The 20,568-nt window shown below is 32.2% G+C and overlaps 1 protein-coding gene across 12 annotated transcripts in view; it reads right to left on the reverse strand.

Moving 5' to 3' along the window:
- Nucleotides 1-20,568, reverse strand: part of ROBO2 (roundabout guidance receptor 2) — a 766,078-nt gene that overhangs the window by 133,392 nt on the left and 612,118 nt on the right. For 6 of the 12 annotated variants that reach the window (XM_087966640.1, XM_026664101.2, XM_087966643.1 and 3 more), the window contains exons 3-6: nucleotides 19,022-19,179; nucleotides 17,199-17,319; nucleotides 13,174-13,312; nucleotides 3,728-3,855 (exon numbers count right to left, since the gene is read on the reverse strand). In XM_087966640.1, coding sequence (XP_087822766.1) covers nucleotides 3,728-3,855; nucleotides 13,174-13,312; nucleotides 17,199-17,319; nucleotides 19,022-19,179 — 546 coding nt within the window. Of the gene's footprint in view, nucleotides 1-3,727; nucleotides 3,859-13,173; nucleotides 13,313-17,198; nucleotides 17,320-19,021; nucleotides 19,180-20,568 lie in introns of all 12 variants that reach the window. The other 6 variants (XM_087966639.1, XM_087966645.1, XM_087966637.1 and 3 more) reach the window with 1 other exon arrangement.

Here is a 20,568-nt window from a genome sequence, read left to right on the forward strand (position 1 = left end):
GGTGTCTATCATGGCATTAGATTGTCATATTAACAGTGTTTGGCTTATGTGTCAGCTCTTATTTGATTGAAGGGCAAATTTAGGTCTACATGGAACATTTTGTAGAAGAAACAAAGCAGTTAAAGAATTAATCACATAATATTATTAAATACTTACTGTATATACTCGAGTATAAGCCTAGTTTTTCAGCCCATTTTTTGTGCTGAAAAAATCCCCCTCGGCTTATACTCGAGTCAGATTCACCTCTGAAAAAATGGTGTGGAGTCGCGGCCTCCGGCGGCAGCGACTCCCAACAGCCCGCCGGGAAGGGAAAGGCAAAAAGCGCTTTGCCTTTCCCTTCCCGAGGCGGCGGGACTGGGGCCGCGCCGGCGGTAGTGACTCCTGACTCAGGGGGCCTCCGAGGAAGGGGAAGAGAGTGACTCCTGCCTCCCGCTGTCATCATCATCTTCTTCTTTTGGGTTAGTGAATCAATTAAACCTTTCATGATAGTGAGATCGTTTCCCAAATTAATTATTTTTATTTTTGAAATTTACCAGTAGCTGCTACATTTCCCACCCTTGGCTTATACTCGAGTCAATAAGTTTTCCCAGTTTTTTGTGTAAAATTAGGTGCCTCGGCTTATATTCGGGTCGACTTATACTCGAGTATATACGGTAATTATTATATTATTCAGCTGCATTAGTCAAGCTTCACAAAATAAATTTATAAGTTTCTTTGAAATGTGCAGCTTTTACTTATTTAAATTGTTTAAAAAATTTTCTTTATGATTTGCACAATAAAACACCATTTTCAGTTATAATTTTGTAGGCTTCAAACACAAGAAATGGATATGTTTTGACATGATATAACCATAATTACTTTAAAATTCGCGGTGTGAATATTTATTGACTGACTTGCCACTTTCAGAAGAGATGCTACAACACATTTATAATTAAATTAGGACATTGTCAAACCAACAGTGTTTAATATTAGTTAACCTTACTATTATTTTATGTATATATTTCTAAAAGAATAATGTTCTCTAGTATCTTTCTATGCCAAAGGATTAAGACTTTGAAAGAAAATAATATACTGTTGCCAAGCAGAACTAAATTTGTGTACATCTAACACACTTCAGTTGTTACAGTCACTATTTTTCATAACAGTATTGTCTGGCAAAAGTATGCATGTCATGGTTTTATTTGAAGTAACTCAGAGCCAAGGAATGTATGAAAGAGGTTTAATGTTACGAGAGCTTTAAACTTGTATAATTCAAATAGTTCATGGAACAAGACACAGAGCAATTAAAGATGCCCAAATACTTCAGAGATGAAATTTAATTAGTTATATTCATAAAATCATTACATTTCTAATCAAGTTTTATCCTGTGCATGTTTTCTATGGAGTAAATTACACTGTTCAAAAGAAAAATTCATAATTTGGCAGTTTCAATGTTATAAGGCATGGTTTAATATTAATATAATTCAAAAACAATAAAAGCTCTGTAATTGTTGTTAAGGAAACCACCATACAAAGTAAAAAGGGATTTAAAACAGAAATTCAACACTGGAAATTTATTAAGTTTTTATTTTTAAGATTAATTCCATTTGGAACATGAAACAAATTTTCCAAATTACTTTTGCTAACAGAATCTGGTGAACTTGAAGAAAGAAGGTGGATTCTAATTTGGATTTCAACTTCATTATTTAATTGCTTGCCAAAAAACAAAACCTTTATATTCAGAAAATCTGGACACTGCTGAAGGATTCTTCTCAATTATATTCCCATTCAGTCATTCTCTTACTCTAAATAAAATGTATATAAAAAAGAGAGCAGACAAAAACACGCACTAAAAAACTGCAATTGTGTTTATTTCAATTTCCATGATTTGTAATCTCTGATTTAAGGAACGGTGTTATTTAAGAATTAATTGCTATGACTTATTTGGATTAGACTTAAAATACTTTAGATTTATATATATAAACTCTACCTTATTGTTTTGCTTTTATTAGAGTGAACTGTACTCTTAAAGTACTAATGCCTGTTCCGAAGATTGCATGAAATATATGAGGCAATTCATTGTTATATAAGGTTTAAGTATAATAGGGAACTATTAATTGTAAACATAAAGCATAAAACCTCTATTTTAAAAAATCTGGAGTTTCACACTGCCAGAATTAGTATGCCTTTTTTCCCCATTTTTTCCTTTCTTTTTCCATCCAAATTCATCAATTAACTAAACCATATTATAAAAGCTGGCATTCAGATCAGTTGACCTATATTCTAATAAAGCAGACCACGTAAATTTATACAGTATAATATAATGAGGATAAACGAGAAAAACCACTCATGAAGCAATTTCTGCAGTTCTAGTGAAATCTTTAGCACATACTGCTAAAATGTGAAATAGTGTCTGTATGATGTCCATTATTTTTTATACTTCTATTTTTATGTTTGTGTGTATATACCCATTTATAAAACGACCTGCAGCTGCATTCATTACCAATGAAGTTCACAGCTGGCAATGGGAAAAATACACACTGAAAGGAGAATGAATAGAATTTCAGCAGAACATATCCTCTAAAAAGAATATGATATGAATGCAAGATTGATTAGGTTAACAGTGAAAATATGAAATCTCCACAAATATTTTGTTCCTCGGTATCCCTTATATAATAAAATTGTCTCTCACATACATATCAAGTTGTAAAACCATCTTGTTTTATATATGGCAGACCAAAAATCAGAATCCACAGGCAATCACAATAGATACTGTATTTTGTTAAAAAAAATTCCAAAAAAAGTTACTGTAGTTATGAATTTTCAAAAGTCACACATCATAAAAAATAACAAGTGTTTGGAAAAAAATGGCAACCAATTCAATAATTTATTGTAACTTATATAATATACTATCTATTGTATTTTATACAATATAGTGTCTATTGGCCCTCCCTTTTGCGTACCTTGATATTTTCTACTTCTTTTTCTACATCAAAAAAAGATCTACATTCCCTTATCTGAACTGTGTTGATACATATGTATAGTATAGCAGTCTCATATCACCACATTTTTCCTCCTTCCTCATACATTCATCTAATTCTTTCTTGATTCTTTATATATTGTACTAGTCTGATATATTAAATTTACTGTGAAAAATAAAAGCTCATATTTCTTGATGACTGGCTTTATAGTCACCTGTTGCTGCATGGTCAGCTGTAATGAAGAAAACTATAAACTCTTGTTCATATATCTATTCTTAATTTTTGTCACAACAGTACTGGAACTTCATTTGGATAAGGAGATATATGTCAGCTGTATTTGCTACTGTTTCATTTAAATGTGAAATTGTGAACTTTTTTCTTCAATTTCCTTATTTATAAGATTTCCAAGAACAAAATGTATAGGCACTTAATTATGTAATGCTTATAAAAATATAAAGCTCTTTTTTTATTGTCTCTTGGGATTACAGTAAAAAAAGAGGTTTCATGAGTTTTCAGAACTTTCTCTTGCTATAATAAATGTAATGGCATCAAAATCTACTTTTAATCATTAGGAAGTGTATAAATGTCAAAAAAAAAAAAAGCTTTTCTGTGTGATATTCTTGACAACTACTATCAGTGATCAAAGTAAGCTACAAGTAAGAGCTGGTTATTTAAATACAATTGTATCCTGTATTAGTATCAGCCACCAAATGATATGTCCGACTATGTTATATGTAGTTATATGTTTTAAATAGTTCAAAACTCACCTCGAACTGTAAGAGTTGCAGATGATTCAACTTTTCCAACTCTGTTTTCAGTTATGCATGTGTATGTTCCTTCATCTGAGCTCATAGCCTTTTTAATACGCAAAGTATAATCATCTTTGATATCATATCTGCTTTTAGAATAGAAAAGAGAATTTTTACCAAGTTTAATTTTTCACCTGGTATGCTGTCATCATTATTCTAACACAGAAACATCTCTAGAAGATAATTCATTATATGAAATGACATAATTCCACTAAAAATTAATCTTCATGACACTTTTACTGAACCATGTATTACTTAAAGTTTTACAGCCATAAAATTAGTATGGCTATGTTCATGTCACATTAAAGTTATATTAGAAATATCACTTATACTGTCCTTATTCTAAACCACTACAATCAGATAGCACTATTATCAGAATATAATATCCTAAATTTTATTCTGATCTGATGAATATGAAATATACCTATCAAAATATCTCAGCTCTGTAATAACTTAGTTACATTAAGGGGAATTTTAGATTTTAAGCAACCAAAGTAAAAGTAAGATCTGTAAGATTTCTATACATGCTAAATGTTCTCAACAATATACATTATAGCATGTCTTTAGGGAAAATTATTTTTTAAAATGTTTTATAAACAAGATGCTTTATTATAAACAATTATTTGAATGCTGTATTAATTTTAAAATATGGGTTTACATAATATTCATCTAGCTTTATTTGTGTATATACCATTTCACATAATTTCCTATTTGATACACTGAAAATGAGACCAGATTGGGCCAATTTATACTATAATAGCTTTCAAGGAATAAAAAGTTATTTTTATTATTAACTTTTTTTTACATTAATAGGAATAATTTAAAGTTTCTAAAGTTTGTATTCTATTTTTCTCAAATTATTTGGTTTAAGGTCAATAGGAATCATGGATTTTCCTGCAAAAAAAATATGTTATTATTATTTTCCCAGGGCATCAGGTTATTTTAATGTGCAGGCTCTTCTTAAAAAAACACCTCACATTTTTATTAAAATATAAATCACAATTGAAATGGTGTGCTACCTATTGCTAGCCTTAAAAGCTATCATTGTAAAGCAGGGGTGTCAAACTGGATTTCTTCAAGGGCTGGATCAGCATTGTAGTTCTCCTCCAGAGGTCGGCAGAAGGGAGATGGGATAGACGCCTCCTGTAGCACCCTACTGGCCAAAATGGGGCACTGGGGGTCCGTGAGACCTCCCATGCCCCGTTTGGGCTGGCAGAGTGCTGCAGGAGGCCATCCAGGAAGAAAATGGGGCATAGGGGGCCACGCATGACCCTGTACCCTCTTTTGGCTGCCAGAGGCACCATGGACCGGTCTTTTGCTATTTCCAGGCCAGTCCCATGGGTCAGATTTAAGCACCCTGCAGGGAGGATCTGTCCTGTGGGCCTTGAGTTTGACACCCCTGTTGTAAAGGGTGGATTCTGTTCTTCCCTGAGCAGAGATATTCTAATTTTTATTCTCCCAAACTTACCAACTATGTGAAACTTAATGATCAACTATTGATGATGTCATATTTACATATGCCCACCAAATATTCTCAATTTTGAACATGGAATTAGAAGTACATTATAATCTGTTATTGCTTTAGTTAAGAGTAAAAGTGCTTGGTTCATATGCAGCCACTCCAGTATGTTATGGAGAAAGAATAGAAACTTTTAAAGGGAATAAAGTGAGGCTTTAAAACCAAAGAAACCAAACCATAGTGAATATAACAGGAGTCAGAATGAATCAACAAATGAGATATGGGTTGGAAAGTATGACGTAAGATATTGATAAAGCTAGGGAAATAATTCCATGGAATGCTAACAGGACAGTATTATCAGGACATTGTGATATGTAATATGAACAATAACAAGACAAATTCTAATTAAAAATTAACAGGAATAGGCTTATCTGACATACATAAAAACAGACAAGATTGTCATAACAAGTGGAGATGTTGTAGACGACTTACAAAAACAAACACATGTAGAAATTGGAAGCTTAGTAGTTTGTTCATTCATTATGTTTATGTTTCACGTATTGTAATACAGATTAATTGTAATTCTGTGAGGATAATATTTAAAATAACAAATATGGAATATGTATCCCCATGCTTACAAATTTTTCATGTATGTTATTAATTCAGAAGTAAATTACTCCCAGATGATATTCTGCTCTGTTATTTCTTACAATGATTGTAATATATTTATGTTTCAGGTTCATAGTAATAAGCTGAAAATATTAGTTCTAATTCTAAGCAATTGGGGGAAGAATAGCTATAGCTACAAAATTTGACAAAACTTTACATAATACACTTGAAAAAGAGCACTAAATGGTAAGTGATGCAAGGCACTCACAATCTAAGTTTATACATTGATCCCTGTTTTTATTAAAAAATTGTATGTTGATTTATAGAGAAGTGATTTTCTTCTACTATGAAATAAGGTTGTGGCAAAAATGTGACACACATTCATAAGGATACTTAGAAATTAGAAGCAGCACATTATGAAGTTATTTATTTTCCGTACATTAGTTGTAATATTTAGTTTTAATTTAATTTAATGCAAGGTATTTCAGAATTAGAAATTATATCAATTAGAAAATGACATTTTAGGCAGCCTGATGTATAGATTTATCTCAACACAAAATGTGGAAATATTTACTAGTTTTGAATAATTATTCTTATTCACAAATTTGAATTTGCATTATCTTAAAGCAAGATAGATTATTTGTAGTAGGAGGAGCCTGTTTCATAGAACATGGTACTTTAACTGTTAAAGGGAATAATACAGCTTAATTTGTGAGGAAACCAAGGAACCAATTTCCTTTTATTCATTTTATGAATTTAGACATTACATCAAATTCAGTTATTCATGGCTTATTGGACTAATTATATTTAAATATATTCAAATAAAAAAGCATCAGAAAAAGTCTACATTTTTCTTTACATTATTTTAAGAATAAATGAGATAATTATATTTAATATACAATAAACAATAGTAAATTGAGATAACAATAATAGACAATGCAGAAAAAGCTTTCCAAAACCAGCACTGGCCTTGGTCATATGTACACAATCATATACACAACCAAACTAACTTTATCTTTCATATATTTCTTCTGAATTTTTTCTTAGTTTTTAAATTTATAAATGCCTGCAAGAAACTGTATATTTAAAAAACATGAATATAAAAAGCCTTGAATTAAAATATGAATTTAAGGAAATCCTTACTAAATGGAATGTAATTGGAAATTTAAAAAAATAATATGCAAAGATATATGTTATTGTATATTTTTGGTCAGAAAGAAAAGAAATCGGAGTCCCAGGCAGGGGTGGGAGCCTAACGGCATAACAACCCGTTTGGTGAACGCGTGCTTTGCACGCGCTCGCACACTATTTACAAAGTACTGGCTCTGGCAAGCATTCACCTTCTCGAGCTGATGAGTCGCACTCAGCTGTGCTACGCAAAGCAGCTGATGAGGAAAAAGCAGGGAATAAAGCACAGCCTAGAGCTCAGGTGGGTGGTTGGGCCAAAGAGAAGACCAGAAGATCATTGCAGTGAACTGGTTCGCTGTCAGCTGCTTTTCAGACCTACCGGTTCTGTAGAACCGGGCTGAACTGGTAGAATCCTACCCCTGGTCCCAGGCAAATCCGTAATAAGCATCTTAGACAAGACTATTTCTAGTTCTCATAAGATGGAAGAAAGAAGGTGGGCATAGAAAATTCAGAATTGCAAGATTCTGTTACTATAATTCTATTAAAAATAGTAATAGCATATGTAATTGTGGTATCCTAGGCTGGTCCTTGGAGGATTGATAGGCAGAATTGAGTGAGTATTGTACTCTGAACTATACAACTGAACTGTTTTGCCTAGAACACCTCTATTCTTCCTAAACATATATTCCTGATTTTGTGTGTCTCTGTGTGCGCATTAGAGCAAAACAGTGCTCTCTTATGAGAGCAAAGATAACCAATTTTTATTTATTTGGGTGGCAACTAGATGTAATTGAAAAGCTTCCAGGAAATTATAGTTTTGTTTTTAAAGTCATTTTTCTGATTTATTTTCTTCCAACTTCATGAACCATGGAATTTGTGGTCAAAAACTTCTCTTTTGAAAAAAAAGCTCATTACTATTACATAAAATTGCCAAGAAAAGTATTGATTTCAAGGAAACTTACTTGTACATAATTGTACATTAAATTTATTTGAATTAATATATACAGTACTATCAGACAATATAAAGTATAGGTAATAGCCAACATGCCTTAGTTACTTGATTTTAAAACATTATAAAATTTTGCATAAGAATTTTTTTCCATATAGGGAACTATTTAAGTATAATTTAAGAGTCGGGCAAATATTGTCAAGCTATGCTTCTTTAAAAAATGACTGGAAAGTATTAAAATATAAAAAGCAATGGTTGATAGCCAAAAATCCCATTAGGGTCATGATTTGGGAAGAATATTAACAATCCAATTTTGAAAACTGCACACTGTATGAGTTTTAATATATAAATGCAATTAATATTTTCATATAATTGTTTTAGCAAACAACATGTATTGTGAACAAGGGAAGAAAATAATTAAAAAGCATAAAATATTAAAGATAATATTTGTTAATATTATTATAAATGGACAACAAAGCAATAGAAAGCTCACATCCATATACTACCATTATATTTATACACTTTAGAAATCATGCTTTCATCAATAATATGCTGATTAGCAGAGCTTTAGAAACAATACCAAAGAATGTTTTCATAAAATAATTTGTTATGGAGGTTGCTGTTATCTTCATTGCAAATTCCAAATTCCAGTGAAAGCATAACTATTTTTTCAATCCTCTTAGAAGCATGTTCTTCTGAAAGCCTGTATTACTTTTTTGATATTGTAATTCAGCCCTTAAGCACTGGAATTTCAAACCTCCCAGGATCTCAGTTTATAAAACACAGTAGTGAATTTTCTTTGAAGAAAATAAGAGACTCCGCTCCTGTTTTTCTTTTAATGAGCAATGACTAATGGTTAAATCAGGCAAGAAATGGTAAAATTTTCAACATCAGTATTTCTTTTTAATAACCATTTCCAAATAAAATTAACATGCCTTCTACTATTAATTTTCTATTAACCAAAGATAGTATATCAAATTGAAGATTCTTCCTTAGCCACTACAGTGCTCAGAAGCTGTCAGGTTAATTCAGTGTAAACTATATCTGACAATATATATTTTCTGACATTCCATCTCACACAAACACAGAAATAATATATTAGCTTTGTCCCTTCTATTGTCAAGGTTTTAACAACATTCTCTGACCTACTCTATTCATTTCATAAAAGAAATAAATCTCCTTGATGTATACTGCTGAAAAACTGAAAACAGTATAGGTTCATTAAGACAAAATGTTTTAAAGAGCTATGTTTAATTGCAGAAAAAAAATTTCTCCAGCCTTCATTTAACATTGCTCATTATTAATTTAAACAGAAAATCTGCTCATGTGATCAACATTAATTCCTTTATATCATACAGAAAAACATTTTTTCTAATTTATGTGTAAATTAGTAGGAGAATGCTACTCCATTCATAGTCAGATATGATAAGGCCTAGCTCCTGAGGGGAGGGAGGACTGCAAAATTGATAGCTGTTTCATTTTGCCAAGGTTGACCTAAAACTGAGCCTCCTCTTCCCGCTGCCTTGAAACACTGCAAAAGAATATTTATAGCACTGTTTGGCTCACACAGGTGAAAATGAAAGAAGGATATTATCAGCACACAGTATGGATGATATCTACCTTTCTTCTTTTGGGCAAGCTACCCAATAGTGTTCCGTAGATATTAAATAGGAACAGGGGAAAAATACAGATGTATGACAACCCACACATCAAGGGATTTAGAGCTATGTTTCTACCCTCTCTCCCCCAGTATCAATTGTCACTAATCATAGAGGAAGTTGTAGAATAACCAAAACTCCATGCCTCCCACTCCTAACACCATGATTGTTGCAGAGAACACCATGATTGTATTGAAGGTCACTAAAAAAATCAAGAAATATGCCAATATGAATGTCTCTATTTAGTATAAAAACAAATAAAGGACCCTATAACTGGTCTACAGCTCATCAAATAATGACAGCAATGGCTAGATCCCATCTCTTGGCATAAACAATGCATTATATCACTTTCAAGCTAAATGTCCATTTACCCTTTCTTTTAGGCTGTGGGTGTATTGCTTACTGAATTCAAGCATCAAGCCATAGAGGAACAAAGTAGGACAAATTTTATTGTATGAAATGCCCGATTTCAAAAGTGAATCCCAAATTCCTATCTTATCACCATGGAAATATATGAAGTGCTAAATCCCACAACTTACATTTATCAGGGTATCTTTTCTTGGAAATTATCACTAAAAATTCCAGCATGTTAGAACAGATAGAGGTAGATTTAATAAGTAACAGTACCATTTATATCATTAATTGAAACAAAAACAAAAAAATGACTAGATAATTAGAATCTTCTTTTTGTTTCACTTGTAGAGGAGGAGGTAGAAATAATAACAATATGCTATTTTTGGTACATTGCCTGGTGAAAAGCAACAGGAAATGCAAATAGTTTAGATGGGTAATGCAGAATTTCCCATGGCATTAATGATAGGAACTTTGTTTATCAAGTTAACTAGTGATAATGTTCATTTCACTTTATCTTTTTCCATTCCCAGAAAAAATATATTTGCCAAAGCAAAATGAGACCAGAGATTTTTTCTTAATTTTCCATTAAAACAGAATTGGTTCTTAGGTTACCAAAAGAATTTTTTAGCAACATAATATTTCATTGTAAAAGCAGGGCAAGTTGCATATTATTTTTAGTTTACCATGTTTTCTTGCATTGTTCTATTTATTGCACTACAGAGAATAAATTTAAAGAAATGGCTCTTTCCTGCTGGTAGTTTATAGCTGTTGCTACCTTCAGTTCTCTTGTCAGTTAATATGAAATATCTACATATCCAACATACAAATACCAATTGTAATTTCATTAAAGAGGTATTTACTGAGCCAGCTGCTCAGAGCAAGAATATCCCACCTCCCATAAAATAGATACTTTAAGGATATATATTAAGGAAACTGACACATTCATTCTGTCTGTACATTATTTCAGTCTCACAAAACTAGCCTTGATATCATGTTCCATGTAAATTGTTATTAGAGAATTTCATACATTCCAATCTGTAACTAAAAGTATTTTATTTCTAAGGGGAAAAACCCTATATTACTTGCTACATAATTAGAGTTATGCAGATGGTCTCTTAGGCTTTGCTAGAAATTAGAAAACATGAAGTGCTGCACAAACTGTAGTCAAATGTTATTAAATGTTAAGCCAAGGAAATGCCATCTCCACACCAAATATTTTAGTCTGTAATATTGGTTCTGTATCTAAGCTTAAATAAAGTGGCACATTCAACATATAAGTCAGGTTGTATTCAACTGGAAGTAATTACAAATACTTTCCCATCATTTATAGAATTCATTGCCCCTCAGTATAAATGTGTCGAACACACATTAAAGAAGAAAACTAGTCATAATAATAAATCACTGAAAACTCATCAATATTCATTTTGTTCACTTTACATTTTCAAAATGCTTTTAGAATTGCATTTCATTTCATAATGCAACGGTTGGAACCCTTCCCAATGTAGGAATCTACTATGGATCCTTGCCTAGTAGAGAGCCATGCAGTATTTCTTTAAGTAGTTGAACTGGTAAAGGAACTAGAGAAAAGCATTAAATAATGAGACTGTCAGTTCCATTGTTGAAGAGTAATTATTATTATGAAATCTTTCCTAAGGCTCAATCAAAATCTGCTTTCTTATATTTTAAACTTGCTTTTTCTTTTGCTTGCTCTCAGATACTTGGAGACATTATTGTTTCTTCACAGTTTTCAGGATTAACCAAGGGCATCAATTGTATGTATGTATGTAGATGGATGGACAGACAGATAAATAAATGATAGTTTAGTCCAGGAGACTATGAGTTCTAGTCCCATTAAAGCTGGCTGGCTTTGGTTCAGTCACTGACAGCCAATGACATTAGGTTCAGGCAATAAGCCATTCCTATTGCAATCATTGGATCAACACTTGGTTGACCCAAAAAGCAGACCCTGAATTTGTAGGAAGTTCATAGAAAACAGGAATTTCATAGCACTGCACTTCTGGAAGGAAGGAAAGAAGTGATACATCCATATCCATTTAAAAAAAAACAAACTTTAAATCCCCAATCAAACAGAAATTTAAAACCACTGATTTTTAAAATTAGCTTTACAAGGTTTGGAAAATATCCAGGTATGAAAATATTGAAGATGAGGTTATAAAATGAAATAGCTATATGTCTAGAGAGTAGTAAGAGCATGCTCCATTATAAATATTATATCCTTTACACTATGCTTTTATTAACACTGCATTTTCCAACAGTATTTTCCATACTTGTATCGAATGTTCAGGAAAATTAGTTATGTAGGATTGGCTAATTTGAATACTTTATTTATTTACAATGTGTAATTTATTTAAGTATATTTTTTCAAGTGACATAACAATAAACATTCTCTAGATTATGTCTTATTTGTATTACTTTACTTAATGCAGTCAAGCTAATATGACATCTGATCCAATCATTTTTTTAAATCAAGTTATTAAATTTTAGTGAAATTATGTAGTAAATCTAAAAATAATGAATAAAATGCAAGAGTGACATAAAGGAGGACAAAGATCTTATTCCTTTACTGTACGGTTAAGCAACATTTTCTGCTTCAGTTCATACTCCTGGCTTGCTGTTAGACTGTAAGACTTCCAGTGACATATGACTTTTCATTCACATTTCTCAGATTGGCATTAGAGATGTGTTCATTGTGTGTATGTGTCTTTGAATAATTTTTGATTCCTGGAGACTGCCTGGACAAACCCTTGCAGTTTTCTTGGCTTTTTGGAAATGGTTTGCCGTTAACATCCTAGGCTGAGAGAGAGAGAGTGACTGGCCACTCAAATGGCTTTGTGCTTAAGGCAGAACCAGAACTCCCATTCCCACAGTTTTCTTGCTTGGTGTCTTAAGCATTACACCAAACTGGCTCTTGTTCTTTCCTTTACATTCCTAAACTCATAAACATAAGTGAACTTTGCATTAACCCTACAATCAATCATTTTTACCATCACATTTTATTGATGAAATTTCTGGGTGTTCTGGGCCTGCGATCTTAAGAATTATTGCTTAAGGGGTAAATATCCCTAATTACTAAACTGTATTTCCTTAAGAACACATGTTCTTAATAATAGAAGTAAATAAATAATAGAATCCTTTTAACCAATATGCCTTTTCCTGATTAATAATATTTCATATGAATAAGTGTGGCAATCCTAAAAGCCCTATGAATAATTAGCATTTTTCTTACCTTCCTCTTGGCAAATCGATGTCATCTTTCTTCCAGCGAACTGATGGCTGAGGATCACCTTGTACTTGGCATCTAAACTCAACAACATCTTCTTCCAAAACCACTTGGTTGATTGGTCTTCTCAGAAATGTGGGTCGTTCTTGAAAACAAGAGTTCCACATTAAATAAGATAGCTATGTTTCATTTCAAATATTGAAAATAGTCCAGCCCAGAATAAATTTATTGCCCAGTGATTTATTAAAACATTTCTCTATTCTCATTAACAGCTATGAAGTCTAATGTTTAACCTGCTTGGGCCAAGTTTTTATTTAATTTTAATGAGTTGATATTTTAGTATTTCCCAGATTTATGTTTTCTATACAAATAAGTGAGTGTTTTATATTGTATCATGAATGCCTTCTTTTTTTTTCTTTTTCATATCATGTAAGTCCCTGAGAGTCAAACAGATTGTGACAAGGTACAAAATAAATAAATAAATGCATACATGACTTCATATTCCACACAAATACTCATAATTGCATTTGTACATCATTTCTACATTTTGCCTATTGTTAGGGAAGAATATGTAAGTTATTGATTCTTTTGTACTTATTAGTCATACAACATGATTATTCCCTTATTCAATTAATGAATAAAATGTTTAGAATAATGTAATTCAATTAACAATATTTATATAATATAAATAGCCAATTTGCTATATTGATTAAAGGCACTGGGCTAGAAAACTGTGAATTCTAATTCTGCCTTAGATAAGAACTCAGCTGAATGACTTTGGGCCACTCATTCTCAGAAGAAGGCAAGGTTAAACCATTTCTGAAAATGTTGCCAGGAAAACTGAAGGGACTTGTTGAATATTCAAAAGCACATATTGTACATGTATAGACAACAATATCAACTAGATTTAAATCAAATGCACAACATTTTTACAATGTTAGTCCCTCATTGGATAAAAAGAGTCAATGCTCTGGTATATCCAAAGTAAAGTATACTATTTTCATAGGGCAGTAATACTAATTTCAAAAAAGGCTGAAAAGTTTTTTCTATTAATCAATAAATAATGTATCCGTAAATTTGAGTAGCATCATTACAATCATAATTTTCAGAATGCAAATTAAAATGAAGACATATATTCTATATTAAATAAAGGATTTTTTTTAGATTATAGCTGAATAAATATATCTTACTATCTCCCAAAATGTTTCTATGTTAAATAATACAAGCCTTAGAGAAGAAATGCATATAAAAGAGATCAGAAGAAATCATTTTGTCAATCATATGGACTCTGGCTTGTTATAAATAAGCTTTATACCAATTTTTCTCGTATACTTTATTAACATATATAGGTAATCCTTGACTACAACTGTAATGGAGCCTGCCCATTAGGATTGGAAGTCATGATATCCATTAAGTGAAATGCTGACATAATCACTTGTCTTGTGAGAGCCAATTCTCTCCTAATATGGTTGATATGGTTGTGGGGGCACTGCAGCATCCCTGCAGTTGGTCATAAACCCAAGCAACTGTGGGGCACTGCAATTGTCATAACTTCGGGACTGAGTTATAAATAGCTCTGAGGCTATCTACCACAACTTCATACAGTCACTAAGCAACTGGTTATGAGGGGTACCTGTATAACAAAGTTTAGGGTATTAACGGCACCTGACAATCATGAGATAATACATATGTATAGTATTGAATACAACATTTGTCAAAAATTGCTAACCCAATAATATCACTTTCACTTTAGAAGATGAAGTATCATTATTTATTTTGTTTATTTAATTACTTAATTCTTTCTCATTAATTTGAATATGTGGTCCTTTCATGTAACTCAAATAAAAGGAAAGAATAAAATTACAACTAAACTGAACTGTCAATGTTTAATGAATAGGATCTAAGCAAATGGCTGTGGATTTTTATCTCAGATCAAATGAAGCGTCTATTATTTATATTTTTGTTCCAGTATGCAGAATTATATATAATTATATAATTTCACTCTGATATGTGGGACAACTATTATTTGTCAGTTTCTCCTCTAAACCTAACCAGGTCTCCCCTACACCAAACTCCCATGATCATGAACAAGTTGCTTCTGAAAGCTGACAGAAACTTTTGAGTGAATGTGTGGATGCTGTGGGTGAATGTTGCCATAAAGAAACAGAAATATACGTAGTACAAAACCACAGATCAGAATATCTAATTGCATACACTTAAGTAAACTATGGCAATATCTTCCATGCCAAGGAAATAATGTGGCAGAAGATGTTTCATGCACTCAATCATTCCTTTTAAAAAAATGGCAAGTTTAAGAACTTAAGTTTAAAGAACAGAATATTATTTGTGAATAAAAGCAACATAAATGATATGTTTTGAATCAAAACTAACATGTGTAGTTAAATGCACATATTTTCTTTAAGCTATAAAAAATCTGAAAAATTCAAAACTTTTTATCTTTAAAGCAAACACTACAAAATATTATGAATACCTACATAATACATTTGGAGTATAGATTTAACCATCCTTTCAGCAACAAAATTGCTCAACAACATTGATTTTAATGAGTTTATGCTGATTAAATCTAAACATCAACTACAGTAACAATTATGTCAGTATTACTGAGAATGGAAATGCTTCTTGTTAACACAAAGGAAAACTCATGCAGTTTTCTTTCAATATTAACTTGCAATGATTATATCACTAACTCTCTTTTTATGATACAGTAATCTCTTAATTTTGGGTAGAGTTGGGGTGAATGGATGGAGCTGAGCTTTTATTGGCAAAATGCCCTGTCTGATGCCTATGTGGATAAAAACAATATATTTTAATTTATCTTGTCATACACCTATCTATGATTATTTAAAGTATGCCAAACTTATTTATGAAAACTTCTTCAAAAATTCTTATTCATATGCAATTGTAATTTTGTTCTTCCTGAATATACAGTATATTCACTGAGCTCCTGATAACGTTTTATTTTCTGTTACCCATTTTTACCAGAGGCTATGCCTCAAGCTAAATTCCTTGTATGGTGACCTAGATACCAGTTCCAAGTGATATGCTAGAATTAATTTTAGATACTGGTAGCAAACATTTTAAAACCAAAATAAAGGAATATTTCCTGCAAATATCTAAAAGCCATTATGTAAGAAAACAATGTATACATTTAATATTCAGCAGCTTCACTTTCTTCTATTAGAATTTTCTATGCATTTCCAGTAAAAAAAAATTAATAACTTTGTTCTGCATTGGTTCTGTATCCAGATAACCTTAATTTCTTTTTCAAGTTTATTTTTAGAACATGGTTATTATTTATAAGAATAGTTTTCTAAAATAAGGAATTGAAAGCAATATAAAATGCCTAAAGAGAAATGATCATAAAACTTAGTTATTTGAGACAGACATTTTTCAGAATTAGTATAGATAAACTACAGATTCAGTTCCCTATAGGGTTACAAATATTTTTTTTCTAGGAGTTATGGAAAGAATAGAATAGAATAAAATGGAATGGCATGGCATGGCATGGCGGTACGGTACAGTACAGTACCGTACTAATATTAATAAACAATAGAATTTGAAATTTCTATCAGCTGAGTAATACTTTATCAAATACATTTTCTAATTTTCTAACAGGAACCAATAGAAGAAGTCGATTGAAAATATCTTTTTTTGTTTCATTTTTGTATTTTTATATTTTAAAAATTAATTCCTAAACTTTCATCATTAGACATTGTGGGAAATAGTTTGCACAAAGTAATTGAAGTAATAATAATATCTTTATTATGTTTCAATACCAGCGTAACATGTTTGAACTATCTCAGTACAAGAGAAAAATATAAGAGTAAAATATAACAGTTTAATAAAGGCATATTTATATTAATAAATCTAGCTATAAATCTAGCTGTCAGGGCAAAGGCAAAAAGCTATTTTCAAAAAAAATTCAGGACACTTGTTATTTAACAAAATTTCCAAATAACATTGACTGGGCCAGTTGACAGAAACATGAATATATTTTAGAATTCCTTTACCAAAAACAGTAAGTTCTGCAGGATCACTGTCCCGTTCTCCCACCATATTTGTGCCGACGCATGTGTACATTCCAGCATCACCCTTTCTTGTATTTGAAATCATGAGCTTTCCACTTCGTATCTATTATAAAAAAAAAGTTGAAAAGATAACTTGTTATGCACTATGAAATTTTCCCTGAAATACTTAGAAAAGAATAAAAAACAGCAATAGTGCTTAATTTTAATTTCATTTAAATATAGAGGACTGTGCATTTGAAGGAAAAAATAATCATGACAAGTGGGTAAAAGTACCACATTCAGTCTAAACATCTGGCTGACTGTACGATAAACACATAAGAAAAAAGTGCTCTAGGACTTTAGAATTCAAACAGTCAAGACCTGCCGCATAACTTGCCAGATTTAAAAATCACCTATCAGAAAAACAAAAAAGTCTAGATAGTGAACATGGCAGTACCTGGAGACAGCAGAAAAGATGATAAAGAACTGGAGAAAATGACAAAATACAAAGACCTGCCAATAGAAATAGAATGACTGTGGCAAAAGAAAACAAAGGTAGTAGTACTAATAGTAATAGACGCCTTAGGTGCAATCCCAAAACAATTGGAGGACAACTTGAACATCATTCAAATTCACCATCAGTCAATTGCAAAAGGAGGCTTTACTTGGAATAATTTTTATCAAACATCCACATCTGCCTATCCCAGGTTTTTGGGAAGGACTCAATTGGTGAACAAAAATGCCAAATCCAGTCTGAACATCTGACCATATGTTGATCCATCGATTGCAATAGGAATGGTTTGTTGCCTGAACCCAATGTCATGGGCTGACAGTGACCGAACCAAAACAAGCCAGCTTTAATGTGACTAGAACCCATAGTATCAGGGAAATAAAGTCTTGGCTCCTAAAAAATCAGCTATGACTGTTGTTGAAAATTGATGTGGTAACTACAGTAATTATTTCTGTAAATTTGCATACATATAGAATAAAGAATTCTACATATTCTTTGCTATTTTTATTTTATGAAGCAAATTTTAGTACTTCTAGTTGCTGTATGATACATTTGTATATTGCATGAAAAGCCATTTATTTCAATAATTGTCTTGAAAATCTGTAGTGAGATTTGTTCTTTAGTAATTCCTCACAGTTAGAACAATTAATCAGTGGAACAACTTGCCTCCAGAAGTTGTGAATGCTCCAACACTGGAAGGTTTTAAAAAGATGTTGGATAACCATTTGCCTGGTGTAGGGTTTCCTACCTAGGCAGGGGGTTGGGGACTAGAAGACCTCCAAGGTCCCTTCCAACTCGGTTATTCTATTCTAATTCACATAACAGATAACAGAAAATCAGAGTTGGAAGGAACCTTAAAGGTCATCTAGTCCACCACCCCACCCAAGCAGGAGACCTTATACCATTTCTGACAAATGGCAGTCCAATCTCTTCTTGAAGGTCTCAACTTCCAAGGGCAAACTATTCCATTGGTTGATTGTTCTCACTGTCAGAAAGTTTCTCCTTATTTCCAGGTTAAATCTCTCCTTGTTCAGTTTCCACCGATTATTCCTTGTCTGATCTACAGGCGCTTTAGAAAATAGCTTGACCCCTTCCTCTCTGTGGCAGCCCCTCAAATATTGGAAGACTGCTATCATGTCTCCCCTGGTCCTTCTCTTCACTAGACTTGCCATGCCCAGTTCCTGTAACAGTTCTTCATATGTTTTAGTCTCCAGTCCCCTAATCATCCTGGTTGATCTTCTCTGTACTTTTTCTGGAGTTTCAACATCTTTTTATAATGTGGTGACATAGATTTAGCATTGTATGTTCTACTTACACTTATTCTCTCTTCTCTATCATCTATTCGGATTTTGTCTTTTTTCCAGTAGATAGTGGGTTCAGGATGTCCTCGAGGAGGTTGGCACTCTAAGATAGCTGGTTCACCTGCTGCCACAACAACATCTGTAGGATTTTGGCGGAAATCATCCCGTAATACTGATTCAAAAAGAATACAGAAAGAGGGAGTATCCAGATTAATTACTCATAACACATAACAAATGAACACAAATATTGCTTTACCAAAGTTTGATGGTCCTTTAAAAAGCATGATTTGAAACCATCCATAATCAGCTAATACAACTTCACAGATATCCTTTCTTATGAATACAACTATAAATTTAATTTTTCAAAGAAACACATCACTAAATGTACCCAATATACACATATCTGAGTTTTCTATCTGTAACAATACCTCTGTTTAGTGCAATATTTGGGGATGACAAACCTTCATAATTTTTATTCTAACATTTTTAAATCATTGTGAAACAAACATAAATTTGCTAATGAATTCAGATGAAGAAAAAGTCAGAGAAGAAAGGAAAGTGATTAAAAAACTGCATTCCTAGGAACTATATGCCTAGATATCTGGGACAAAAAGTTCACCTCTTGCATAACTACCCATTGTGAAAATATTTATATATATATATTTAATTCTGCAGTGCTCAGAGTTGTTTTGTGAGTGAGATGGACATGATATAATGCCTTGGTAAGATCACACTTGGAATATTGCATCCATTTTGGTCGCCATAATATAAAAAAGATGTTAAGACTTCACCAAGAGAGCAGAAAACAGCAACAAAGATGATTAGGGGAGACTGGAGGCTAAAACATATGAAGAATGTTGAAGGAAACAGGTATGCCTAGTTTAATAAAAGAAGCACAGACACGACATGATAGCAATGTTCCAATATCTAAGGGCCTGCCACAAAGAAGAGGGAGTCAACCTATTGTCCAAAGCACCTGAAGACAAGATAAGAAGCAATGGATGGAAACTAATCAAAGAGAGAAACAACCTAGAACTAAGGAGAAATTTCTTTGATCAGTGGAATGACTTTCCTCTAGCAGTTGTGAGTGCTCCAATGCTGGAGGTTTTTAAGAAGAGATTAGACAACCATTTGTCTGAAATGGTATAGGGTTTCTTGTCAGAGCAGGGGGTTGGACAAGAAGATCTCTAAGGTCTCTTCCAACTCTGTTATTCTGTTATAAATTTGCTAAACAAACAAACATTAATTGACTACCAAGAACAATTATAAATTGTTGCAATTTATAAATTCAATAAATTATAAATTGTTCTGCACTGATAGAAGATCTTTCAGGAGCTTACAGAAAAATAAACTATGAGCCCTCAAGGGAAGGACAAAAAAAAAAGAGAAATTACAGAAACACCAATGAATACCCAAAGGGCAGAGAATATTGAGACTGTAAATATCAGGCTATAATTCAAGACTTATAAAATCTACTGACAAATACGCCTGTCTTTTAATTCCTGTAGGAAAAACTGCAAAGACTGGCTAAAACATATCTCCATGAAGAAGGTAAGTAAAC

Source organism: Notechis scutatus, chromosome 5 (assembly GCF_049901735.1).
Source record: "Notechis scutatus isolate UNSWTSFEM ecotype Mainland chromosome 5, rNotScu1.2, whole genome shotgun sequence".
Taxonomy (NCBI): domain Eukaryota; kingdom Metazoa; phylum Chordata; class Lepidosauria; order Squamata; family Elapidae; genus Notechis; species Notechis scutatus.